This window comes from Arvicola amphibius, chromosome 8 (genome assembly GCF_903992535.2).
Source record: "Arvicola amphibius chromosome 8, mArvAmp1.2, whole genome shotgun sequence".
Lineage (NCBI taxonomy): Eukaryota > Metazoa > Chordata > Mammalia > Rodentia > Cricetidae > Arvicola > Arvicola amphibius.
Window position 1 is genome coordinate 17,158,430 of NC_052054.1, and position 27,095 is coordinate 17,185,524.

Below are 27,095 nucleotides of genomic sequence, written 5' to 3' on the forward strand. Positions count from 1 at the left end.
AAACGGTAGCCCTCGGAAGCCAAAACAAAACAAAAATCAAGGAAATAAAATTTTCCCCATAGCAGCAAGTCTTGACGGTACTTGTGTTTGTTTACACCGCGACATGGGTCCCAGTCTACACGGTATAAGCACCGGGTTCTAAAACAAGATTTGTCATAAACGAATGGCTTGACCACTGACACAGAATGGTGAAAGCGAGGCGGAGGCGCCGTTAACAAGCCTCGGGAAGAGATAGTAAAGTTCACAAAGTAAGTTCGGAGCTAGGAGAGGTAGTGCCTACTCCTCCCTAGAGGCCGCCGCGGAATGCGCAGACGCACCCAGAGCTCGGCCACGCCCCCTTAGGTTCCGCCTGTGCGCGCGGGCGTCAGAACTCTCACTTCCGGGGCGTGGCCCCGCGGGTGGGGTTGGGGGGGGGACTGGCAGAGGCGGTCGGGCACTGGAAGTGGACTTACCGGGTTGGACTGCACATTGGCCACGAGCAGGAGCTGCGGTGCCCGCGGACCTCGGCCGTGCGGCTTCCGGAGCGAGCGCGACGCTGCGGCTCGGGCCTCGTTCCCCGCCACGCGGCGGGCAGCGTGTCCCGGAGCCTCGGGCACGCCAGGTGAGTGCTTGGGCCACAGTGCGCCCGCTCCGCCCGAGGAGCCTTGTGATGCCACCTCAGGCCCTTGTCCGTACAGATGTCACCCGATCCGGGAACGCGTTGAAAGCGTCCTCGCCCCCACCCCGAAACCTCCGCCCTGTAAACTCTCCACGGCTTGGGTGTTGGGATTCGGCTTCTTTTCGTACAATTTGTTGGTGTTGTACTGCTTCTTTGTGGTTTACTTATTTCTCCTTTGTATTTGTCCTTAGTTTTAGTTTTAAAATGTATTGCTATTCTGTGTGTATGATGTAGATGTGGGCTCGCAAGTGGAGGTCAGAGGGCAGCCTGTGGAGTTGGTTCCCGTCATCCACCTCTACAGGGGTCCCAGAGTTAACTCAGGTTGCCAGGCATGCTGGGCAAGTGCCTTTACCAGCTGAGATAACTCACTGGTTTTTGTTTTGTTTGTTACTCGTTTTTTTTTTTTTTTTTTGTTTAGGTGTAATACCTAAACAAAGATCTTTCATTTTACTTCTTTCTTCTAGTTTTTTTTTTTTTTTTTTTTTAATTTGGAGACAGTTTCTCTGTGTAGCCCTGGCTGCCCTAGAGCTCTCGCTTTGTAGACCAGACCGGCCTCAAACTCAGAGATCACCTTCTTCTGACTTCTAATGCTGGGATTAAAGATGTGCGCCACCACACCATGCTTAAAGTTGGCTATTTCTTACTTTAGAGCCCAGTGTTCTAACGAAGGCTTATGACCTTTTTGATTGGAGAAAATTTATCCCTCGAAGCATTTGTTTCATTAAGTATATGACTGCAAAATTGCATACAAACATAGACTTGTTGTAATTTTAAAAAGGCCGCAAAGAGAAGTCTTCATCATGCAACAAGGCTCACATAAGGAGGTTTATTGGAAGAGGAGAGAGAAGAGGCAGAGAAGGGGGCAAAGACTGGTCCTTGGGACAAGAGTGACAGAAGAGAGAGAGGAAGGAAAGAGAGCGAGAAAGAAAGAGGGAGAGAGAGGGAAAAAATGAGATTGGAGATGGGCAAGGCCCATCCTTTAAAAGGGAACGTAGCGAATGTGTACAGGAGGTGCTCTTAGTGGCTACAACTGTCAGGACTGTAAGGGCAGGCCAGTACCGACACCTAAATGATGCCGTTTTCTCTTAAAATAAATCAAACCTTTAGTTCCTGCTGGAAACATTGATGTTTCAGAATGTGTGCACTTAAAGCAGGTGTCAAGAAATATTCTTGTCATGTTACTAGAAGTCTAAATGTCTCAATATCCTGTTGTGTTTTCTGAAGCAGATGGTTTGGTAATTAGTAAATTTTCATACCAAGGATTAGGAGCATAGCTTCCTCCTACCGACATTGGCAACTGTGAACTGTATCATGTTTTTAAAAAAAAAAAGTCAGCGTTGATCAACTTTCAGTCCTCAAAGACCACAAAAAGCTCAGTGAACCTTGGTGGCGTTTATTATCCAGGAAAGCTGTAGCTGTGTGTTTGGTTTTGAAACTGCTACCAAAATTTTGATAAATATTAAGGAAGGATTAGAGGATCTTGTTGAATTTACTGTATTTGTGTTTGAAGCAGCATGCTTTTTGTTTTTGTTGTTTTCTACTTGACTGTGAAAAAGATTTGATTCATGTAGATGAAATGCTAAGTGGATTTTGCTGGTGTTTCTTGATACGGCTGCTGTTCAGTTGTTACACTTAATAATTAATCTGTTTTGTTCAAGATGAACTGAAAGTACCAACACCTGTAGAGCGGATTTGTTTTTCCTGAAGAGGTTTATGTGTGTATGCATGCAAGCATGCATCTTGTATTTTAGTAATGATAACTTTATTATGCTTGGGTGTTTATCATTTGATGGTTATAGAGGCTAAAAAACCTGTACCATGCTTTGTTCTGGGGGGGGGGGTGGTGTCTGTTTTTTTGCGTATTCATTGTCATCAGTGACTGGGTAAATTACAGTGTAGCTGTTTTCACATCCCAGAGGTGAACTTCTGAAATTGCTTGTCTGCCTGTAGCCCCTTTGAAAGTCCTTTTTCAGGTGGGCCTCACGACCTGAGTTCAAAGCCTGATAGCCAGCAAGGGTTGAAGGAGAGAACTGGCTCCAAGGTTGTCCTCTGACCTCCACATGTGCCATGTTACACACACAATAATAAAAAAAAAAAAGTTGCATGGCATATTCATAAGCCTTCAGGAGGATGTTGGATTAGGTTTTTGGTTTTTAATATTGTTTCTTTTTAAAAGACTTTGTTTTATTTTTGATAATGTGTGTATGTGTGGGTCTTCGGGAATGGGCGCAGCTAAGTAAAAAGATACCAGATCCCATGGAGCTGGAGTTACAGGCAGTTAGTCACTTTTTTCTTTTAAATATTTTTTTATTCTTTGAAAATAGACTATAGCTGGGCAGTGGTGGCGCACGCCTTTAATCCCAGCACTTGGGAGGCAGAGGCAGGCAAATCTCTATGAGTTCGAGGCCAGCCTGGACTACAAGAGTTTGTTCCAGGACAGGCTCCAAAGCTACAGAGAAACCCTGTCTCAAAAAAACCAAAAAAAAAAAAGAAAAGAAAGAAAGAAGAAAGAAAACAGACTATATTTATACAGTGTTTTTTAATCATACCCATCCAGCATTACCTCTAACTCCTCCTAGTGCCCCCATCTCCCCAACTTCAGATCCTCAGTTTTTATTAATGACCATTCTTTGGCAGCCATCAGCTGCCAATAACTAACTCCTCATATTGCAGAGGTGAACTTCCTGAAATGGCTCTTCTCTAGCACCTTTGAGGATGCGTTGCCACGCAAGCCTTACATCATGGTTTCAAATCCTGGAAGCCAGGCAAGGGTGGAGAGAGAATCCACTCCACAGGGCTGGCCTCTGACCTCCACATATGTCTGTGGCACTCAGTTCTCTATTGCTAGCTTTTGTTTATTTGTGTGTGTATATTTGAGACAGGCTGTACTGTGATGCAAACTGGCTCTGTAGCCAAGGATGAGACCTCTACCTTCACTACCTCAGCTATTCGGTCTGTCTGTATCGTCAAAGAAATTCCTTGCAACTTATTGCTTCTTAAATGTTTCTTGAGTGGTTGACCTATGTTCACTACAGTAAAAATGGCAGTTCTCAGTGGAGCCCAGCCTAACATACCTTTAAAAATTACATGGCTACATCCTGTTGGCTAGATCCTACTGCTCAGCGTTTGGATTTCTTTTCTCTTCTCTGCAGCTCTTTAGTTGCTGGCTTTTCTTTTCTTTTTTCCTAATTGTACATTGGAGGTGTGGGGGGGGGTTAGATAGTACTTTGTCTCTCTGTAGAGGAACTGTTCCCTGTCAGATATTAAGTTTGTTAAAACAGCTCTAAGTTTTTTAAATGTAATTAAATTTATGCTTGAATTAAAATTCCTGTTGTAGCTTTTTCAGTTTGAATAAGTGAATTTAGCCATTGACTTAATTATATGCAAGTCTTGTAAACAGAACAGAGCATGTTGGGTAATTAAAGGGAGGACTTGGAGATGAAGCAGCAGATTGTCTTTCTAACAACTAAGATTCTGAATTTTGAGGCAACAGTTTTTTTGAGCCAGTAGGTAGTGTTTACAGTTAATAGTAATTGTAACTATTTAATTAAAATTTTGCCTCTTAGCTTTTTTCTCTACATAGGTTCTTTTCCCCAAATACTGCCAGATACTATATTAGATAAACCATTTTCTGTTTTCCTGCAGAGGACTTTCAACAATGATAAGGGAAATTGAATCTGACTTAGGGGGCTGGAGAGATGGATCAGTGGTTAAGAACACTTACTGCACTTAGACACACAGTTACTGCACAGCTTCTGTTAACACACAGACTCACAGCTGCTCTGGGTCAGGAATGTGTGGATTTGTGATGCCTCTGATTCAGACTTTTGCCAAGCTGTGATGAAGATGTCATCCAGGACTGCAGTCATCTCTAGACATAACCAAAGGAGCATTCAAGCGCATTCATGTGGTTGCTAACCGGATTCAGGGCCTTGTGGGTTCTTGGTGTGAGAACCTCAGTTAATCACTAATTGCTGCCCTGGGACTGCCCTTATTTCTTTGTGGTGTGAGTCTCTACACAGAAGACCTTGCCACATAATAGCTGGTTTTCCTTTGAGTGGATAAGCAAGAGACAGTGAGTAGGATGGAAGTCACAGTTTAATCCCAGGAGGAAAATCTCATCCATCCTTTTTATTAGCCCAGACTGGCTTCAAGCTCAATATACAACTGAGGATGGCTTTGACCTTCCAAATGCTAGGATTACAGGTTTGTGCCCCCGTACCTGATTCTTTGATTCACATTTCTCTCCTCACCCTCTTGTACATTTCATATACATTCTTAGGTATACATGTATATTTTAAAATGAGTGTTTATGTAGCATAGGTAAAATGATATTCAAATTAGACTTTGTTCTATGCTAAGATTTCTGTTCCCTGATCCTTTATTTTTGATGATCTGTTTATTTTGCTATTTATAAAGTTGTTTATTGCTTCCATATACTGTATGTTTGCTGTGTTCTTTGCCAGTTTCCTAGCAGAACAGATCACCTCCAACTTTTTTGTAGTGTTTTGTATTTGAATATATGAATTATATAATAATATATATCATTGACATTTTCATACATACACATAATATATTTTATATTTTCCCTGCCTCTAATTTCTTGATAATTCAAATAGTTCTATCATTAATGTCCAAAACTAAGTCCTTTGTGAGGCTTTCTCTGAAGTCTTTTATAACATTTCTACATAGAGCCATTGATATATATATATATATACATATATATATATATAGCCAGTGAATGAGTGCAAGCAGGCTGATATCCCTAAGTATTCCTTGATTGTTCTTTAAAATGAGTGTGCAACTTTATTCTCACAAACTGTTCCTTTCTTACAAAATTCATGCTCATATTTAGCATTATTGAACTTGCTTTTGGTTTTTGTTTTTCAAGACAGGGTTTCTCTGTGGGGTAGCCCTGGCTGTCCTAGAACTTGCTGTGTAGACCACGCTGGCCTCATACTAATAGAGATCTGCCTGCCTCTGCCTCCCTACTGCTGAGATTACAGGCATGCACCACCACTTCCCAGCCTTTTATTTTTTTTTTTAAAAAAATAGTTTTAGGGCTGGAGAGATGGCTCAGAGGTTAAGAGCATTGCCTGCTCTTCCAAAGGTCCTGAGTTCAATTCCCAGCAACCACATGGTGGCTCACAACCATCTGTAATGGGATCTGGTGCCCTCTTCTGGCCTGCAGGCATACACACAGACAGAATATTGTATACATAATAAATAAATAAATATTTTTAAAAAATAGTTTTATTTTTATTTATGCATATAGGTGTGTGCCTGTGTGAATTTATGTGTACCACTTGCAGGCAGGTGTCGACGGAGGCAAGAGGATGTTGGAATCCTGAAATAGAGTAACACACAGTTGTGAGCCACTGTGTGCAAAAGCAGTCAGTGCCCTTAACCACTGAACTATGTTCCAGCCATGTAATAATTATCCATTACTGCCCAAGAGTTCCATTTGGATATTTTATTGTGTAAATTGAGGTTTTTTTCCTCACCTTCTGGTTCCCGAATAAACACTCAGAGACTTATATTAATTATAAAAGTTTGGCTGATGACTCAGTCTTATTATTAACCAGCTCTTTTAAATTAACCCATTTCTGTTATTTTATGTTTTACCATGAAGCTCATGGCTCATCTTGCTTTTCTGATGACTGCTGATGTCTCCCTCAATTCTGCCTTTCCACCCTGTGTTCAGTTTGGCTTTCCCGCCTAGCTGTATTCTTCCCTGCCATAGGCCAAAGTAGCTTTGTTCATCAACTGATAAAGCAACACATATTTGCAGTGTACAGAAGGACATCACACATCTCCTCTTTTCTGTCTAATTAAAAAGGGAGGTTTTAACTTTAACATTGTAAAATTACATATAACAAAACAAGTATCAAGCAAGAATTACAGTTACAATATTTAGTCTATTTGTATTTGCCAAAATTAAAGAAAATACTCTATTCTATCTTTGTTTAAAAACTTACTTTGTCAGTGTTGGGGCAGTTGTGTGCTATGGTGTATGCACATGGAGGTCAGGACAGAATGGTCTCACTGACCCCACTGGAAAGTATATTTTTAAGAAGCTTTGTACTTACTTTTTAAGAGATGTATAACATGAAAATGTTTCTTGTTTCTTCTTTTCTTAGCTTACATATGAGCATGAGTCTTCTCATGATAAGTGAGAATGTAAAATTGGCTCGTGAGTATGCCTTGCTGGGTAACTATGACTCTGCGATGGTCTATTATCAGGGAGTTCTTGACCAAATGAACAAGTATCTGTATTCAGTCAAAGATACATACCTCCAGCAGAAATGGCAGCAGGTAAGAATCATGGCTGCTACGTTTAATACTCAGAAAATTTAAATTGACTTTCAATCCTGTACATGCATTCAGAGAGTATAAGCTTTTTTGTTTGGTTGTTTGGTTGGTTGTTTGGTTTTTTGAGACAGGTTTTCTTTGTGTAGCCTTAGCTGTCTTACAACTAGCTCTGTAGACCAGGCTGGAGTTGAACTCACAACTGGTCTAAAGTATACTCTGGCAATCTGAATAAGTGAGCTCTAGTGCCAGTGAATGAGTGCAAGCAGGCCAAGAGCAAAAGTTTCTTCCTTGTCCTTTATACAGGCTGCCACGAGGGGATGTGGGTCTTCCCCCTCAACCGATCCAATTAACTAAAAATCTCTAACAGGTGTGTCCAATGACTTGGCGTTTTTAGTTAATTCCAGAGGTAGTCAACCTCAGGTTGACAACCAAGACTCGCTGTCATGGTGAGCAGCAGCCCTTTCATATCCACAGTGTTATGACCTCTGCTTCATTATTCTGATTATTGTAATCTATTAATAGTTTTAAAGTGAAAGTTCTTTTTGTTTCTTTTTTCTTTTTCTTTCTTTTTGCTTTTCAAAACAGGGTTTCTCTGCAGCTTTGGAGCCTGTCCAGGAACTAACTCACAGAGATCCACCTGCCTCCCAAGTGCTGGGATTAAAGGCGTCCTTCTTATTTTTTTTTTTTTTTTTTTTAAGACAGGGTCTTTCTCTGTGGCCCTGGCTGTCCTGGAATTTGCTGTGTGGGCTTTGGTGGCCTCGTACTCAATCATCCTGTCTCTTCCTGCTCATTCTTAGAATTAATGGCTTGCACCACCACATCCAAGCCCTGCAGTTGATTTTTTTAATGTCGTTGCTGAAATTGCAAATGACAGCAAATTCTTGCAGAACCTGTTTTCTATAGAACTTTACAGAGCTGATCATATTTGAATACCATTTAAGGAATTTTAGACACAAGGACCAGAAGAAAATTATAGTTAGAAACCCTGGAACTTATAAAATCTAGTCTAGGGCAGCATTTTCTAAAGTTCAGATGTTAGAACAGAACATTACAGAAATGAGTGGTTCCTTAGGCTGAATTTGTTGTGAACTGTTCCTTCCTGGATGCTGTTTAAATACAGTACCACACTTGTCTGTAACACTTGGAGAGAAGTAGCCTCTTTTGGAAAATAACTTTTCCTTAAATTGGACTGTCCATATTTATGTTATTGGCAGAGGAACATACTTTAAAAATATGTAAATCGCTTTAAATGTATAGTTCAGTATAAAGTTCTAAACATATTGAAACTTTATACTATTAACACTCAGTAGTGTTAAATACATTCAGAATGTTGTACGACCATTACCCTGTGTAATAAAATTCGATCATGGTTTTAAAAATTAACTAAACCTGATATGTACACCTGCAATCCTAGCACCTTGGAGGCCCAGGCTGGAGAGTTGTGACTTTGAGGCCACTGTACAGTACTCATGGAACCTTGTTTAAAACAAGAATCAGTTGTTTAAGTAGTATAAATGCATCAAAGGGCAACCTGCAGAAGTTTTGTTTTTGTCAAACTTGAAAGTTGCAGCTAACCTTTCAGTTGTTGCACGGTTTGAAGAAGGATTATGTGGGCATTAGCCGGGCAGTGGTGGTGCAGAGGCAGCGGATCTCTGGGAGTTTAAGGCCAGCCTGGTCTACAGAGTGAGTTCCAGGACAGCCAGGACTGTTACACAGAGAAACCCTGTCTCCAAAAACAAACAAGCAAAAAGAATTATGTAGGTATCAATTTAATTAGCCAGGATTCGTCTTAAAAGATTTTATTTTATGTGTGTGAGTGTTTTGCCTGCAATTTATGGCAGTGCACAAGGTGGATACATTGCCCAAGGAGGACAGAAGAGGACAGCAGATCCCTTGTGGAGTTAACAGATGGTTGTGAGCTGCCGTGCAGGTGCTGAGAATCAAACCCAGGTGCCCTGGAAGAACAACAGCTCTTACCCTCTGAGACACCTCTCCAGCCCCTTAGCTAGCATTTTAAATCATTCTTTCAGAGTTAATTTTGAGAACAGAAAATCAGTCGTTGCAATTTTGTAAGATGTTTGATGTAGTTTGCTCACTCTCGTCAAAGTGGGGGCTTCTAACATAGGAAATGGCCCTAAGTTAAAGAAATTTAGTCATATTCTTCTTTGAAATCAGGTTTGGCAGGAAATAAATGTGGAAGCTAAGCATGTTAAGGACATCATGAAAACACTGGAGAGCTTTAAACTGGACAGCACTCCTCTAAAAGCTGCGCAGCATGAGCTTCCGGCTTCTGAGGGAGAAGTGTGGTCCTTGCCTGTACCTGTTGAGCGAAGGTAAGTGGAGACTTTTTAAGAAGACTTGCCCAAGAAGCTGACAGCTTTTGCCTTGGCCATATCTAGGAGATGGACTAGGTTGCTGGGAGACAGGGACATGGGGAACATTCGTACTGAAATGTCCTTTTAGAATTGTTTAAATGTGTATCAAATTGAGGTGGAAATTAGCCGGAACTACGGGTACATGGGCTGAGAGTAGCTGACTCAGCTTACAGACTGAGGACATCTGGGAACTAGAGTTTTCTTCACTCTATGACTGCTGGAAAACCACGCACACATCTGTAACTCATATTTTCCACATGTGAATCGAGGGATTTAGACTGGCAGGCTTTTGAGCCTGCTTGGCTTTCTTTGGCACTTATGCTCAGTTTTCTACTAAGAGACAGCAAATGAATAATCAGTAAAGTGCCAGGTGGTATCTGGTGGCACATGTCTTTAATCCCAGCACATGGGTGGCAGCGGGAGACAGATCTCTGAATTTAAGGCCCACCTGGTCTACAAGGTGAGTTCCAGGACAGCGAAGGCTATGCAGAGAAACCCTGTCTTGAAAACAAACAAAAAAGCAAAACAAAACAAAACAACAACAAAAAACCCAGACAACTAAGATGCACTGACTTTAGATAATATACTTTCTTTGCATTGAAGTATACCCTGAGGTACTTGAGAATAGGCCCCTTTTCTTTTTGTTCTTTTTGGTTTTTGTGTGTTTTTATTCATCCCACACTAATCAAAGAGCCACTAAATATGGAGGTCTAAATTCTGCCATTGAATCAAAATGAAAAAAGCAGGTTATATATGAGCATGAGGCACCTTCCATGAGATTTTGAAATTTACACTGGGCCGGGCGGTGGTGGCGCACGCCTTTAATCCCAGCACTCGGGAGGCAGAGGCAGGCGGATCTCTGTGAGTTCGAGACCAGCCTGGTCTACAAGAGCTAATTCCAGGACAGGCTCCAAAGCCACAGAGAAACCCTGTCTCGAAAAACCAGGAAAAAAAAAAAAAGAAATTTACACTGGTATTAATTTTTATTTACCTATTTTATGTGTAAGAATGTTTTGTCTGTGTGTGTGTGTGTGTGTGTGTGTGTGTGTGTGTGTGTGTGTGTAGACTACCTGTGTGCCTGGTGCCTGCATATTTACATAGTTCCATGTATTGTTTCCTGTCCTGTCCATGTTTTGAGGTTGATAAAGTTCTGCTAGTTCCTGAAACTGGAGTCACAGGCAGTTGTGAGCTGCTGTGTATGTCCTGGAAACTGAGAATCCAGGTCCTCAGCAAGAGCAACAACTGCTCGTAATTGCTAAGCCATCGCTTCAGCCACCACCTTTTTTTTCTTTTCTTTCTTTGTTTCTTCCTTCCTTCCTTCCTTCCTTCCTTCCTTCCTTCCTTCCTTCCTTCCTTCCTTCCTCCCTCTATTTATTTTTCTGTTTTGAGACAGGATCTAATTATATAACCCTAACTTTGGATTTGTTCTGTATGCCTGGTCTCTAACTCACAGTGACCCATCCACATGCCTCTGTCTTTCAAATGCTGGGAGTAAAGGTCATGTACCACCGTACCCAACTTTCATCCTAGTCTTTTAGAATAGGGAAATTACTAAAACCTTTAGCTAAACCACAGGATTATAATATATTCTAAGTAGAATCACACTGAATTGCTTGTGTAGCCGTGGTAGAAGGAATCCAGCATTTGCATTTTGGTTCTTCTGATGAACATTGTTTTCTGATAACTTCTCTTTTTTCACTTTCTAGCAATCAGACTTAATTTTGGATTCTCTTTGCAGTACAGTAATGTCCTAAGTAGGAGTGACTTTTACTTCCCCTTGTTTCTAAAATAAACAGTACTGCATCCCTGTCATTGGCCATAGCAGCTACGTCAGATTACCTGGGTTTCAGCATCCTAAAGTTTGTTATCCCTAAAGTTTGTGCTCGGTGTTTGCCTTGACTTCTTTAGTTCTTTTCGTTAGCTGGGTGTGTACCCTGCTCCTTCAGGAACTGACTATGACTTTAATGATCTTGTGTTGTTTAGACCCTCACCAGGACCTAGGAAGCGCCAGTCTTCTCAGCACAATGACCCTAAAGCACATAGTACCCGCCCAGGCGCAATCGTCAGAGCTCACCGTCCGTCCGCTCAGCATCTTCACAGTGACAGAGGGAAAGCTGTTCGTAGTCGGGAAAAGAAAGAGCAGAATAAAGGAAGAGAGGAAAAGGTAAATGTTATGGCCTTCGAAAGTGAAAGGTGGAGCTTGGGAGATGGCGCAGTGGCTAAAGTACACCTAGTGCTCCTCCATCGGGGCGCTCAATCTCCTCTGCCTCCATCTCCAGAATCCCACACCCATGTGACATACTTAAACACACACACCAACAAAAGTGAGATTTACTTACTTGATGTGTATGGATGTTCATTTGCACACCAGAAGAGAGCACTGACTCCCATAGGACTACAGTTACAGACAGGTGGAAAGGCCATGTGAGTGCTGCCAGCTGAGCTCAGAACTTGGAGAGAAGCCAGTACTCTCAACTACTGAGTGTTCTCTCCAGCCCATGAAACAAAATGGTTTTGGTTTTTGTTTTGTCTCCTCCCCTCCCCCCAAGATAGGGTTTCTCTGTGTAACAGCTCTAGCTGTTCTGGAACTTGCTTTGTAGACCAGACTGGCCTTGAATTCATAGATATCTGCCTGCCTCTGCCTCCCAAGTGCTGGAATTAAAGGCATGTGCTACCACTGGTTGGCTAGAACTAAAAATTAATTTAATTTTTGCTTAAATTAAGAAGATACACATCTATCTATCTATCTATCTATCTATCTATCTATCTATCTATCTGGGGGTGTTGTGAAGTGATTTGCTGATAGTCATTTTATGACTTCTGAGTACAGAAGTCTTCTATATCTTTTTATTCTCCCTTTTTACAATTATAAACATTTCCTCTATTAATTTAGAACTGCATCAGACTTGTAATTTGTGCTTTTGTTGTTCAAAGTAATTTAGAAAACTTGGAGAAATAAACCTGCCATATTTACATAGCTGCATGTATTGTTTCCTGACCTGCCCACGTTTTGAGGTTGATAAAGTTCTGCTAGTTTCTTATCTGAGGTTTGTTTGTCTGTTTGTTTTGAGGGGTGTGGTTTTGGTTTGATTTGGTTTAGTGAGGTGTCTCACAGTCCTCTTGTTCCTAATTCCTAAGTGCTGGGGTTCTGGGCCTGTGTTCCCACGCCCGTCTCTGAGACTGCCTTCCTGTCCTCTTCATTTCTTAAGTCTAGTGTGCTGAAAGGACTCTGGGTTTCCTGTGCACTTGGGAAATACTGCACCACTTCCTTCTGGCCTCTGGTGTCTTGGAAAAGGCTACATTGATTAATTAGAATTGGTTTTCCTTGGCCAGGTGTGGTGGTAATACCATTGATTTAGGAGGCAAGAGGGTCAGAAGTTTGGCTAGTGTTGGGTTTACACCAGGAGACTGTTCCATAAACTAAATCACTTTGGTTTGATCATTATTTCTTATTCACAGAAACAAAATACAAATTTTCAGTCAATTAAAATTTCTTCTGTTTTTATCTCCTCATGTAGAACAAATCACCTGCTGCAGTTACAGAACCAGAGGCACATAAATTTGACAGCACTGGATACGACAAGGACTTGGTAGAAGCTTTGGAAAGAGATATAATTTCTCAGAATCCCAACGTTCGGTGGTAAGTCACATCACAAGATAATTGAGCTGATGACGGTTTTTAAGATGGAGAAAATCTGGGTATGTGCCAAAGATCAGTCTTTGAAGACAGCTAGAGGATCTGCGGTGTAAACAGGACAAGACAGTGGAAAGCTGCATCACCCACACGTTGTCTTGAGATTCTTATTCCTGTTTGTTGTGAGACAGGGTTCCCTGTAGTGCAGACTGACTTCAGAATGGCTGTGTAGCCAGCACGGCATTGAATTTTGTCCTTTTGACCTGAGCGCTGAGATCAAAGACATACGTTATAGTGGCCAAGTTACATAGTGATGGTGAGGGCTCCAGGGCTTGTGCTTCCTAACCAAGTATTAAACCAATTGTAGTACAGGATCTAGACTTCAGTTTGAAGTGTTTTCATATTTTTATTTGTATTTTGCATTTTTAAGTTTATTATTTTATGTGAATGAGTGTCTTGCCTGTGGAGGGCAGAAGGCAGTGTCCTATCTCCTGGATCTGGAATTACAGATGCTTGTGAGCTGCATTGTGGGAGTCAAATCTGGCATTCTGTGAGAGCAGCCAGTGCTCTTACCAGTGAGCCATTCACTAGGCTCTTTGTGTGTGTGTGTGTGTGTGTGTGTGTGTGTGTGTGTGATATTAGGTATTGAACACAGGGTCTCATACATATGAGGCAAGTTCTTTGCCAACAGAATATCCCTAGTTCTTAAGATTCTTTTAAATTAATGTCATATACAAAGAGAGACTAAGAACACAAATTTAATTTCTTGGGCCCCTTTCTAATATTGAAAAGATTGAGGTTTGGTTTTTGTTGTTTGTTTGTTTGTTTTAAACTTTTATTATTGTCCTGTGGTGGTGGTACATGCCTTTAACACCAGCTCCTGGGAGGCAAAGGTAGGTGGATCTCTGTGTCCAGGATAGCCAGGGATACATAAAGAAAAAACAAAAAGCAAATAAAAAACCCCAAACAAACAAACCTCTTATTCTCATGAAAAAACAAAACAAACAAACAAGCAAAAACTCTTATTATTGTGTGTATGATGGGGTAGAGCCTGGGCTATGGCACATATCGGAGATCAGAGAAAACTCACGTGAACTCTATTCTCACCCACATCTCTGAGTTCTGAGGACCAGACCCTCAGTCTTGTTCAGTGACTGCTTTTACACACTAAGCAAGCTCGCCAGCCAGAGGTGGAGGTTTTTATGAATGCATTTTGTTTATGTCTATGGCTTATGGTAGATGTTTTTTTATTTGCTATTAGTGGAAGATCCTCAACTTTTTTTTATTATGTCTAATAAAGGACCTATTCATTTTTATAGTGTCTTATAAGAGATCACTTTTCTACAAGTTGTATTCTGTTACAAACTTCTTTTTTTTTTTTTGTTTTTTTTTTGTTTTTTGAGACAGAGTTTTGCTGTAGCTATCAAGCCTATCCTGGAATTAGCTTTAGTAGACCACACTGGCCTCGAACTCACAGAGATCCTCCTGCCTCTGCCTCTCGAGTGCTGGGATTAAAGGCATGCACCACCACTGCCCAGCTTGTTACATACTTTCAATTAAAATATTTATACAGTATAAATATATATTATCCTTACACATTATATTTATGCAGTAAAAATCTTTTTTCATAATAAAACTGCTACATATACTAGTAGTACTGATAGGTATCCTAGTGGCTGGGAAGAACTTCATAATGATGTTGATGTTCTTTTACTGTTGGTGTCTGCCTCTTAGTAAAGTTGGAAGCTTAGCAGCTATATCTGCTCTATGCCCTATTTTTTATTTTTATTTTTTTTAAAGCTATTTATTTTTTATTTTTTTAAATTTATTTATTATGTATACAGTGTTCTTCCTGCATGCATACCTGTACCCCAGAAGAGGGCACCAGATCTCATTATAGATGGTTGTAGGCCACCATGTGGTTGCTGGGAATTGAACTCAGGACCTCTGGAAGAACAGTTAGTGCTCTTAACCACTGAGCCATCTCTCCAGCCCCTTGTTATTTTTTAAATAGCCATTCTTCTAAGCCATTTGAGTTATGAAATATAAGATAAGATGCTTCAATGATAATGCAGGTTCCGCATCCCTAATCTAAAAAATCAGAAATCCAAAAATGCACCAATATCTACATTTAAAAAAAATTTATTTTTACTTTATGTGAGTTGGTGGTTTTTAAAAGATTTATCTATTTATTATATATAATATATTCATTATGTATACCGTGTTCTGCCTGCATGTACATCTGCAGGCCAGAAGAGGGCATTAAGTCTCATTATAGATGGTTGTGAGCCACCATGGTTGCTGGGAATTGAATTCAGGTCTTCTGGAAGAGAAGACCTCTGAGCCACCTCTCCAGCCCCGTGAGTTGGTGTTTTGCCTGCATGTGTGTCTGTCTGAGAGTGTCGGATACCCTGGAACTGGAATTACAGACAATTGTGAGCTGCTATATGGGTGCTGGGAAGTGAACTCAGGACCTCTGGAAGAGCAGCCAGTGCTCTTAACTAGTGAGCCATCCCTACAGCCCCCTCAAGTTTATTTTTTGTTTTGTTTTGTTTTGATTCGGTTTTGGTTTCAAAACAGGGTTTCTCTGTGTAGCCCTGCCTGGCTGTCGTGGAAGTAAGTCTGTAGACCATGCTGTCATCAAACTCAGAGATCCTCCTGCCTCCTGAGTATGCTCCACCACTGACTGTCTGGTTATTGGATATATTTTCAAGTGTAGAGAGAGTTAAATGACTTTTTTCTATGAGAACAGGCTTCCTCCTAAGTACTGGCTTGTGTCATTCATTTATCCAACTTAGGGCCTTAAGCCACATTTTTTTTTTTTTTAAGCAAGCAAATACATTATCTTTTGAAAGTTTGGAGAGTTTTAGATGAAATTAATCTGAACAGTTTTTGGATCAGAGAATGCTTAACTGGTGAGGTGTATGCAAACATTTATGGTCCCAAGCTTAAACCTTGACTTAGGTCAATCACAAATTTTAAACTAGCCCGGCGGCATAGAGAATGAATGAATGAGATCTATGCTCTCCTGAGTTAAACTGAAAACCATTATTACCAAGAACTAAAGACAAAGGTTATCCTCTGTGTATACTGATTGGAGTGTAAGACTAGTGTTTGTTTGTGCCATAAAGTCCTGTGTGGGTGATGGTTGTCAGGGTGATGATTATAGGGTTGGATATATAATATAAGAGGTTGGCTGATAAAGTATCTTTTCTTTCAGGGATGATATTGCTGATTTAGTAGAAGCTAAAAAGTTGCTTAAGGAAGCAGTGGTGTTACCAATGTGGATGCCAGAATTCTTTAAGGGCATAAGGAGACCATGGAAAGTAAGTCGTCAGAGGACATGGCAGTGCTGCTATGGAGAGCTGTTACTTACTCAGATTGGAGAGAGTGGAATAAGGAAAAATTAAACCAGGGTAGTAGTTGAAGTGCTCAGGAGTCCTAGGCAGGAGGATCACACTGGCTTTGAGGTAAGCCTGGGCTGCATGGTGAGCTCCAAGAAGCCTGGATTATAAGACCCTATCTTCCTGCCAAAAAAATTGAAACAGTTTATGTTGTATTATTCAGAATTTTGTTTTGACCAAACCAGTTCAAGGTTCCCAGAGTAAGAAGTACAGTGTTGGGGACCATTCTGCCTGCACACAGCACCCTTAGAGTGACCTCCTGCTTGCACATAGGACCCATTGGCTGTGCGTTCCATTATCACATCACATGACTTGTCAGAGGAGTTTTGGGGATGATATGAAAAGGAGCTATTTAAAGGAATGTGGGTTGAGTGAGCATTTATCTGCTTTTTAAAATAGCAATTATTAATAATTAATCTTTTGAATGAATAATAATTATCTTTTCTTAACTGAATTTCAAACTTTTAAAGTTACTATCTTCCTTTTGTGTAATAGAAAAGGTATTTGTTCCAGTAGTGATGGCGTATACTTTTAATCCCACAATTTGGAGACAGAGATAGGTGGAGCTCTGTGAGTGTGAGGCCAGCCTGGTCTACAGAGTGAGTTCCACTCCAGCCAGTGCTAAATTAATGAGACCCTATATCAAAAACTAAATAAGTAAAACTTTGTTATGAAATATCATTCATTTTTCTCCTTGTTCTTTGTCTCATTGTTTCATACATTTAGTGAAATTTGATACTTTGTATTTTTCATTAGAACAAGGGCAAGCTACTGGACAAGGTGTTGTCCACTGATAGCCCCACTCCTCCAGAGAATAGAGCAGGAGAATCAAGGAGTCCGGGAGGTCAAGGCCTCGTTTGTGTTTATCTTCCTAAAAAAACAGAAAAGGGAAGGAAATGGCAATGGCAGATGAAGTCTTTGCTTACACTGTTATATAATACACTGCTCTACTCCTCCAGGGAGTACTGATGGTTGGCCCACCTGGCACTGGAAAAACACTCCTTGCTAAAGCAGTTGCTACAGAGTGCAAGACAACATTCTTCAACGTCTCTTCATCAACGCTGACTTCCAAATACAGAGGAGAGTCTGAGAAGCTTGTCCGTCTTCTGTTTGAAATGGTAATGTTTGAGGCAGCTCTAGAGATTCCAGACCTCTGACTTTCCCCCTTACATGGATAGGATGACACTCTGCCAAGGACCTCTGTAAATATGAGTGACTTGGGTTCCTGTTTATTTCCTCTCCTCCAGAGGTGGGGCTACATCTAGTTTCTGAGCATGTGCACACTGTGGCATTAGCATTACTAATGTGCTGTAAGAGTCTAGAATAATTATGGTTAGTTGGTTTGTTTTAAATTTTATTATTGGTGTGTGTGTGTGTGTGTGTGTGTGTGTGTGTGTGTGGTGGGGCACAGGGCAGGTGCGTACTACCACACTCAAGTGGACATCAGAGGACAGTTTTGTAGAGCAGTTCCTTGCACCTTAGTGGGTTCCAGGGCTCACACTTGTGCAACAAGTGCTTTTATCTGTTTGAACCATCTTTATAAATATGTTTGTTAGACAGCATGCCTAGTTGTGACATGGTAAGGGCTGTATTTTAACAAGCCAAAGATGAGAATCTTTTTTTTTTCTAATTTTATGTGCTTTCGTGTTTTAGCATGGGTGTTTGGTACCCTGGAACTGGAGTTACAGGTGGTTTTGAGCTGCCATGTGGGTGCTGGGAATTGAACACCTGGGTTCTCTGGAAGAGCAATCCATGCCATGAAACTTAGATGACCTCTAACCTATCAACTATGCCAACAACCTTGAGTTTAAGATTCATTTTACTTTTAGTTGTGTGCATTTGTGTATGTCTTGTGAGGTTTGTGTACACATGTGCAGATGCCTGTGGAGGCCAGAAGGGGGTGCCAAATCTCCTGTAGCTGGAGTAATAGATGTTTGTGAATGCCCTCTTGTGGGTGCACGGAACTAAACTCCAAATATTCCCAAGAGCAGTAACAACCATTGAGCCATCTCTCCAGATGCCTCCTTGAGTTCAGTGACCATGTTTGAATTAATTTCTTCCATTCTTATTTTGAGTTTCTCTTTCTTTTTTTAAAAAAGATTTATTATTATGTATACAGTGTTTTGCCTGCACACAAGAAGAGAGTGCCAGACAGATCTCATCTATTATAGATGGTTGTAAGCCACTATGTTGTTCTGGGAATTGAACTCAGGTCCTCTGGAAGAGTAGCCAGTGCTCTTAACTGCTGAACAATCTTTCCAGATCCAAGACATGAATTCTTAATCATAGTGGAAAGAGTCTTAGGTGATCTTTCTGATACCATCATGGATCTTACACTTTCTAAGCTCAAATAAGTAAATAATTAATGAAACAAATTAGCCTCATCTCAGTTATCCACTTTCTGGGAAACTTCTTCCTGTTTTGGTTTTTATTTCTACTTCTTAGATGTAGATAGTTCATAAACCAGGATGCAATTTTTAACAGACTTTCAATGTTACTAGTTCATAGCATAATATCAGTCTAATGGAGAATCTCTAATAATTTTGAAAAAATCATTTTCCCAGTGCTTGAGAAAAAGGGGGAAAGTGTACTGCCAATCCATATCAGTCACTTTCCTAGCAGTTGCCTTTAGCAGGTCCTCCCTTTCTGAGCCTCCATCCTTTACATAGAAGACATTAATATATAACTTTTGGGAAAGTGCAACACAAGGACCTGGCGGTGTGCACTTGTGATCCCAGAGCTGGGGAGGCAAGGGCAGGCAGGTCCCTGAGCACTCTGCTGTCTAGCCAGCTTAATCTCGTGGTCGAGTCCCAGGCCAGTGGGAGACACTATTCAGAATTCAATGTTGACCTCTGACCTCCACATGCATATCACACTTTAGCCCATGCTTATGCCTTTGCATACATAAACTTGTGCACATGCACACATGCAGTTTACCTCTGTGATAGTGGAAAGTCAGCTGATACAAGAAAATTGCTTAATACAAGCCTTTACTCATTGGAGCTTAATATTACATGTTTTAAAATGATTGGGATAACACACACACACACACACACACATTATTTTATTTTTCCCCTCTGACAGGGTTTCTCTGCATAGCCCTAGAACTCACTTTGTAGACCAGGCTGACCTCAAACTCCGAAATCCATCAGCCTCTGCCTCCCAAGTGCTGGGATTAAATGCATGTGTCACCACCTCCCAGGTTGGATATGTTTTCAAGTGTAGAGTTTTATATTTGATATAAACTAATTTATTCTATGGGAAGAGGCTTCCTCCTAATGCTGGCTGGCATCATTCTTTTCTCCAAACCTAGGGCCTTGGGTTTGCTCTGCACTACAGCCCCACAGTGCTTTTCATATTGAGGTTTACAATGGCATGCCAAAATGCATTCTTTTACTGGCTTCCCCAGAGCTGCCCGGGAAAACCTTAACCATCATTAAATAAATCCCTTTGCATCTCTAGGAATCTGTTACCTGAGTGACAAGTGAGCATTGGCTGAGTCCCAAGGCAGTGCCTATAGTTCAGAGTTTCGGCCCTGTAGCCAAGTCAAGACCCATAGTTAATGTGGACTCCCTTTCTTGAAGACCTAACGCTTCTGCCTCTCCTTTGACTTGATGATACTTTCTCCTCCGTTTTGAATTAAGAGACAGGGTCATGGCTATATAATCCTGGCTAGCTTAAAATTCACAGCAGTCCTCCTGCCTCATCTGCCCGGATGCTGAGATTATAGGCATGTGCCACCATACCCAGGTGAGGTGATGATACTTCTTTAAACATGTTCTCATTTCCTGTGAGTGTTGTACAGTACTTGAGACCTATGTTCTAAGTAATTGATTTAGTTTTTTGAGTCAGGGTCTCATCTATCATAGGGTGCCTTCAAACTCTGTATGTATCTGAGGATGACATTGAACTTGTGATGCTCAGTCAAGGTTTATTACTTTCTTTCAGGCTTCCCTACAATATATTTTTATCATTCTTTTTCCTGTCCCCCAACTTCTCCCACATTTCCTTCTTTCCTACCAACCCAATTTCATGTTCTTTCTCATTTCAAAAAAACTTAAAATATTTTTCCCTTTATTTTATGTGTATGGGTGTTTTGCCTGCGTGTGTGTCCTATGTGCCATGTGCATGCAGTGCCTGAGCAGGCCAGAAGAGGTTATCACATTCCCTGGGACTGGGACTGTAGACTATTTTGAGCTACCATGTAAGTGCTGGGAACTGAACCCGGGTCTTCTAGAGGAGAAGCCAGTGTTCTCACCTCTGAGCCATCTCTCCAGTTCCCTCTTTCTTTAAAAAAATAAAGAAGAGGGGGCTGGAGAGATGGCTCAGCGGTTAAGAGCATTGCCTGCTCTTTCAAAGGTCCTGAGTTCGATTCCCAGCAACCACATGGTGGCTCACAACCATCTGAAATGAGATCTGATGCCCTCTTCTGGCCTGCAGTCATACACACAGACAGAATATTGTACACATAATAAATAAATAAATATTAAAAAAAAATAAAGAGGAAAGCCATTAAAACCACAGTCTGATTGGTGTTGGCCAATTACTCCTGAGTGTGGGATGAGACTTTTTTTTTTCTGAGAATTTGTCTGGAAGTTAAAATCTGTATTTTTGTTTTGTGTGTATGGGTGTTTTGACTGCAAGTGTGTATGTGTACCCATGTGCATGTCTGGTGCCCAAAGAGGCCAGAAGACGCCGTCAGATCCCTGGAACTGGAGTAGATAATGTGAGATGCCATGTGGGTCCCAGAATAGAGCCAGTGTTCCTAACTGCTGTGCCATCTCTTCAGCCCCTAAAGGCCTATATTTTAAATAAGAGCATTTAAGTTTAATGAAAATGTCTATGATTTTTCATATGATATAAAAAGTAATTGTCTAATTCGTTGTTTTGTTTTAAACTTTAGCAGAAAATGTGCTGTGTAAGGGCTTTTTTAAAGTTACTTTTCCAGTTATTAGACCCACTGAGAGCCTCAGATCAGACATCCTCAGAGGTCTTCCTGATGAGTGCTCTCGTATGGCTGGCTTTGACTTGGGGCAGGCTCCTCAGGGGACTGAGGTGAGAAGCAGGAGCCAGAGAATGCACCCTCACTGCAGCGGTTGGAGCAGAAGTCCAGGAGTCAGCATCTGGTCTCGAGTCAAAGCCGGTGCTCATATCGGGATTAGAAGGAGGGTGTGATGAGCCATGTCTGAATGTCTCTTAGTTGGATTCTCGTAATAGTGGGCTGTTACCAACAATGGTTTGCATGTAGCAGAGGTTTCCCTTACCAGAAGCCAGAGCCAATTGTTGTCCATTGATCTCTCCACAGTGCCCTCCCAAGCCAAGCAGAACCAATTTGGCATGTATCCTGTAGCCTCTGCTTGAAGCAGAAGAATCAGAAATGGGGGGTTTTGCTTGGTGTGACAACATACAGAATGAAATTTAATTTTCGTTCATGTGCTTTGAACACAACAGTAAGCTGGGTGGTGGTCGCTCACGCCTTTAATCCCAGCACTGGGGAGGCAGAGGCAGGTGGATCTCTGAGTTCGAGGCCAGCCTGGTCTATAAGAGCAAGTTCCAGGACAGGCTCCAAAGCTACAAAAAATCCCCTTGTCTTGAGAAACAAACTAAAAAACATCACAGTAAAAATTGTAACAATCTACTTAGAAACATTAAGATACATTTCATGTTTAAAAAAAAAGTAAATTTATGTAAAAATGACCATCTAACTAGAATTTCTATTAGACGGATGCTATAATGTAAAGAAATGGTTTCAACCAAGTTTTTTCTAGAACTGGAGACTATCTACCAGTACCTCTAAATGTCCTACCATAGTTGTTCATATAATAGGGTACAGGATAATCCTGTATTTATCACACACATACTTTTTTTGTTTTTTTTATTGTTGTTTTGTTTTGTTTTGGAGAGAGGGGGGGGGAGCGCCAGTTTATATAATGGAAAAAAAGATGATGTCTATGTTTTAGACTGTGACAGTGCCCATCTGAAATCCCAGCAGGAGAAATGAACTCAGGTCACCTTCAGCTGTATAGCAAGTTGGGGATACCTGGGATTAATAAATTCCTGTATCCAAAAAAGAAAAAGATGTGACAACAAGATGGCTCAGTGGTGCTTACCACCAGACCCACATGGTGGAAAAAGAGATTGAACACGTGCAAGTTGTCCTTATATAAATACGCGCTGTGGCTCTTCTATACCCACACATACATGCATGCACACAAATAAATGTAATTAAAACACACTTAAATATGATGCCATGGCCTCTTTTATTTCCTTTAGGCAAGAGGAAAGCTGTATGGCAGCCTCTTTAGTTGTTTTCTAGTTTTTTTTTTAAAGATTTGTTTATTCCTATTTTCTGTGTAAATCTGAAGCCTGTGTGTATGTCTGTGTGTCCTGTGTGCTGGTTCCCACAAAGGTCAGAAGAGGGTGTCAGATCCCCGTAACTGGAGTTACAGAAGGTGTGAATTGCTTATCTGCATGCTGGAAACTGAACTTAGGCTTGCCACAAGAGCAGCAAGTGCTCACGTTTCCCAGTTCCTAATCTACAAATTGTTTATTTCAGTGACACTGGGCAGAGTAGGCAAGCACGCTATCATTAGGTGTATTCCCAGCCTCAGATTATTTTTAAATAAGAAAAATCAAAACCCTAAAACCTGGTATCGCTTGGTTTCTTCCTTTAGGCTCGGTTTTACTCTCCAGCTACCATATTTATTGATGAGATAGATTCCATTTGTAGTCGCCGAGGGACTTCTGAAGAGCATGAAGCAAGCCGAAGGGTGAAAGCCGAGCTGCTGGTTCAAATGGATGGTACACATATGTCTGTGCATAGATTGGGAATGGAGCTGGCTGTGTTTGTCCTTCCAGTCAGTCCAGCTGTTTGTGGTGCTAGTCCAGCACATTCAGTGTATGTTAGAACTCCAGAAGGACGAGAGAGGAGGCATTCAGGGCGAGAGATCCGTAGCAGTAAATGGATAGATATTCTTGAATGTGTGACATCAGAAATAATGGCATCCACACACCACTCTTTGGCATATATATTGATTTCTTATTTTTAGCCACAATAAGTAGACATAAAATGCAAACAAATTGGCCTTAGAGGTTGTGTATGTACTTGGAATACTTCCACACATAAATTGTGAATACATTTTTATTTTAAGAGTTATTATTTATTATGTATGGAATGTTCTGTCTGCATTATGCCTGCAGACTAAAAGAGGGAGCCAGATCTCATTGCATATGGTTGTGAGCCACCATGTAGTTGCTGGGAATTGAACTCTGGACCTCTGGATGATCAGCAGTGCTGTTAATCGCTGAGCCATCTTTCCAGCCCCTTGAGTACATTTTTAATGAGTGTGTGTTTTCATGTATGTTTCTGTGTCTTGTGCATACCTACTGCCAGAGGAGGCCAGAAGAGGGTGTCACAACCCCTGGAACTAGAGTTGTGAGCTGCTGCGTGGTACTGGGAATTGAACTCAGGTCCTCTGGAAAAGCAGTCAGTGCTCTTAACTACTGAGGTGTCTCTCCAGACTGATAGGTTGGTTTGTTTGTTTGTTTGTGATGGGGTTTCGACACAGTCTTGGGTGTCCTGAGATTCTTAACTCAGAGATCCACCTGCCTCTGCCTCTCAAGTGCTGAGATTTAAGGAATGCATCACCATGTCAAGTGATTTTTTTCTTTTTTAAATAATTGGTAAGTAATTAGATGAGCTGATGTTTTCATTAAATCCCTGAGTTGTATTTTTGTGTACTGCAAAACCTCATTTTCTTGGGTCACATACTCATGTGAGTCTTAGGCATGCTGGAAAATTGCACCACCTTGCATTACTGTGTACAGATTCATAGTCTGTAGAGAACTGAGCTTTATTTCATGAGTCTCACTCAGTAACTTTTATTCTCCCTACCCTTTTAGGTGTTGGAGGCGCCTCAGAAAACGATGACCCTTCCAAGATGGTTATGGTTCTGGCAGCTACTAATTTCCCCTGGGATATAGATGAGGCTTTAAGGCGGCGTCTTGAGAAAAGGATCTACATTCCTTTGCCGTCAGGTATCATCAGCGAGTTTGTAATTGAGAACGGATGGTAGCCTTCCTTGAAGAGGCAGATGCATGCTCTTGCCTGTGTGGCTGTTTGGCTAGATCTAGAACCTGGAAGTCTTGATAACTTGATGAGCACACTTGCTCCAAGAATTGTAAAACAATTCCCAATACTCCGTGGGCTTGAGGTGGACATGGTGGCTTTTGCCTGTAAATCTGGTACTTTTAAGCTGAAGCAGGAGGATAATGAATTCAGGGGCAACCTAAGCTACATTCTGAGGCCATCTTTAAAACTGTATCAGAAAGTAGGTTATTGCTTGAGCAAAATTAGCAATATTCTGTTCCCATTGAAGGCTTATGTTTTAAAATGTTTCTCCTATCAGCAAAAGGTAGGGAAGAACTGTTAAGAATAAGTCTTCGAGAGCTGGAATTGGCTGATGATGTTAACCTTGCAAGCATAGCAGAAAACATGGAAGGTTACTCAGGTGCGGACATTACCAATGTATGCAGGTGTGTATTTCTCACTCGTGTTTTGTAAGCATAAACTTCAGTTGTTGGTGTTTATATTGTAGGCAAATGACCTAAACTGGGCAGGAGATATAGCTCATTTGTAGAGCATTTGCCTAGCATGTGCAAGCCCTGAGTTTGATCCCAAGTACTACAAAGAACCCAACCCTACACTACACTATATTTATGGTTACAAGTTGGTTTTAAGTTAGTGTTAACAGGTATTGCATTTGATGGTCCGCAGTCCACTTGAAAGCTGTAAGTTCAAGAAGCTTTGCTTCCCTGCAATATTAGATGGGAAATGACTGAAGTGCATTTAATGTTCCCGCAGGGTTGCATAGACTGTAATACTGTAGTCTTGCTTTCAGTCACTGTGCCCTAAATGTTTTCTCCAGTTGGCTCAACACAGTGTGGCCCTGCTCCAAGTCTCAGGGGCTTGCCTACCTAGCTTCCTCATTGCTAAGTGAGAACATCACTCAGAACATGAGGGTCAGAGAGTATATATACAAATGAAGTTACTGTCTCTACAAATATGGTGACCACAGTTAAGGATGAACTTGGTCTGAGAAAGAAATTACATGAGCTGGTGTGTGGGTCAGGTAATAGAATACTTGCTTAACTTACACTAATGCCCTGGAGTTGGTCCTCAGCACCACCTAAGATGTGGTGGCTCAGGAGTATAGGACTATAATCCTAGTGCTCAGGACATGTAGGCATGGGAATCAGAAGTACATGAATCGTTAGCTACACTGCCAGTTTGAAACCAGTCTGGGCTACATGAAACTCTTTCTCAGAGTGTAACCCTGACTGACCTGGAACTTACTCTGTAAACCAGGCTGGTGTTGAACTCAGAGATCCACCTGTCTCTTCCTCACATGTGTGTGCCACTACTACCTGGCTTATAAAAGACTTTCTTGATGTGAAGCTTCCGTAATAGAAAGGACAGGGAAAACATGCCTGACCTCATTTTCCTGGAGAAAATGTTTAATTTTCTAACTAATATATATTCCTTTCTGTCTTCATGGTCAATGCCTATTCTTTCTTGAACACGTAAGGAGATGAAATTGCAAGCTTCTTGATTTTTTTTTTTTACTTTATCTTGGAGTGTATATTCAGTATTTATTACTTGAATATTAGTATACTTATTTCATTTTGGAAGATTTCATTGCTAAAAAGCAACTCAAAGCAAGCCTTGTTTTCCAATGTAAGGTGCAGTGCAGTATTAATGTATGTATGTAATATGTGTAAGATCTTAGAGAATTTGACAGTTTTTTTTTAATTCAATTAAAATAACACTTTGGGCTTTTTAAAAACTTAAACCCTAGGGACGCATCCTTGATGGCCATGAGGAGGCGTATTGAGGGTCTAACTCCAGAAGAAATCCGAAACCTTTCCAGAGAAGAAATGCATATGCCTACCACCATGGAGGATTTTGAAATGGCTTTAAAGAAAGTTTCTAAGTCGGTATCAGCTGCAGATATTGAAAGATATGAGAAATGGATAGTTGAGTTTGGATCATGCTAGTTAACTTCTCACATGTAAACTCTCAGAAATCTGCCTTAAGTCTTTGAAAAATAAGTAAATGTAATATTTCATTGCACTGAGTGCTATATTTTTTTAAACTTTCATAATGGTGTGATTTTTAAACTTTTTTGGGTTCTGAATAAAGGCAATGTTTTTAAGCTGCACAGTGTTTTCCTCTAGAGCTGCTTGATTTCTGCTAACTACAGCATCTCTCCCTACTCTTTGCTGTTCTGTGGTAATAACTGAAAGCTATAAACACTCATACTGCAGCTAACTAGAGCATAGCCAGGCTAGTGTATCTTCCTTCTTCTCTGGTGTCATGGTAGCTTCTCTTCCCTTTCTGTTGGAGTAAGAATAGAACTCTTGGGGCTGGAGAGATGGCTCAGTGATTAAGAGTGCACACTGCTCTTGCAAAAGCCTAAGTTCAGTTTCTAGTGCCCATGTTGTCTAGTTTCAAGGGGATCCAAAGCCTCTGGGATCCTTGGACTTAAATGGATGTGCACATACCCAGAAACACACACACACACACACACACACACACACAAAATGAAAACAACCCAGCAAGGGTCAGGGATATAGCTCATTACTAGGGTTCTTGCGTAGCATGCATGAAGCCTTACGTTTGAACTCCAGCTCTACATATAACCAAGCATAGT

The 27,095-nt window shown here is 41.0% G+C and overlaps 1 protein-coding gene across 2 annotated transcripts; it reads left to right on the forward strand.

Annotated features, from left to right (window-relative positions):
• Window positions 1-418: 418 nt before the first annotated feature.
• On the forward strand, window positions 419-26,603 carry Katna1 (katanin catalytic subunit A1). 2 transcript variants are annotated; one of them, XM_038340356.1, is made up of 11 exons: window positions 419-601; window positions 6,799-6,973; window positions 9,146-9,303; window positions 11,329-11,509; window positions 12,864-12,985; window positions 16,200-16,305; window positions 17,343-17,501; window positions 23,058-23,184; window positions 24,286-24,420; window positions 24,792-24,918; window positions 26,241-26,603. In XM_038340356.1, the coding sequence occupies exons 2-11, from the start codon at window positions 6,806-6,808 to the stop codon at window positions 26,437-26,439; spliced, it is 1,482 nt and encodes a 493-aa protein (XP_038196284.1). In that variant the 5' UTR covers window positions 419-601; window positions 6,799-6,805; the 3' UTR covers window positions 26,440-26,603. The 2 variants fall into 2 exon arrangements, with proteins under 2 accessions (XP_038196284.1, XP_038196285.1); XM_038340357.1 differs by lacking the exon at window positions 419-601 and adding an exon at window positions 4,298-4,864.
• Window positions 26,604-27,095: the final 492 nt, after the last annotated feature.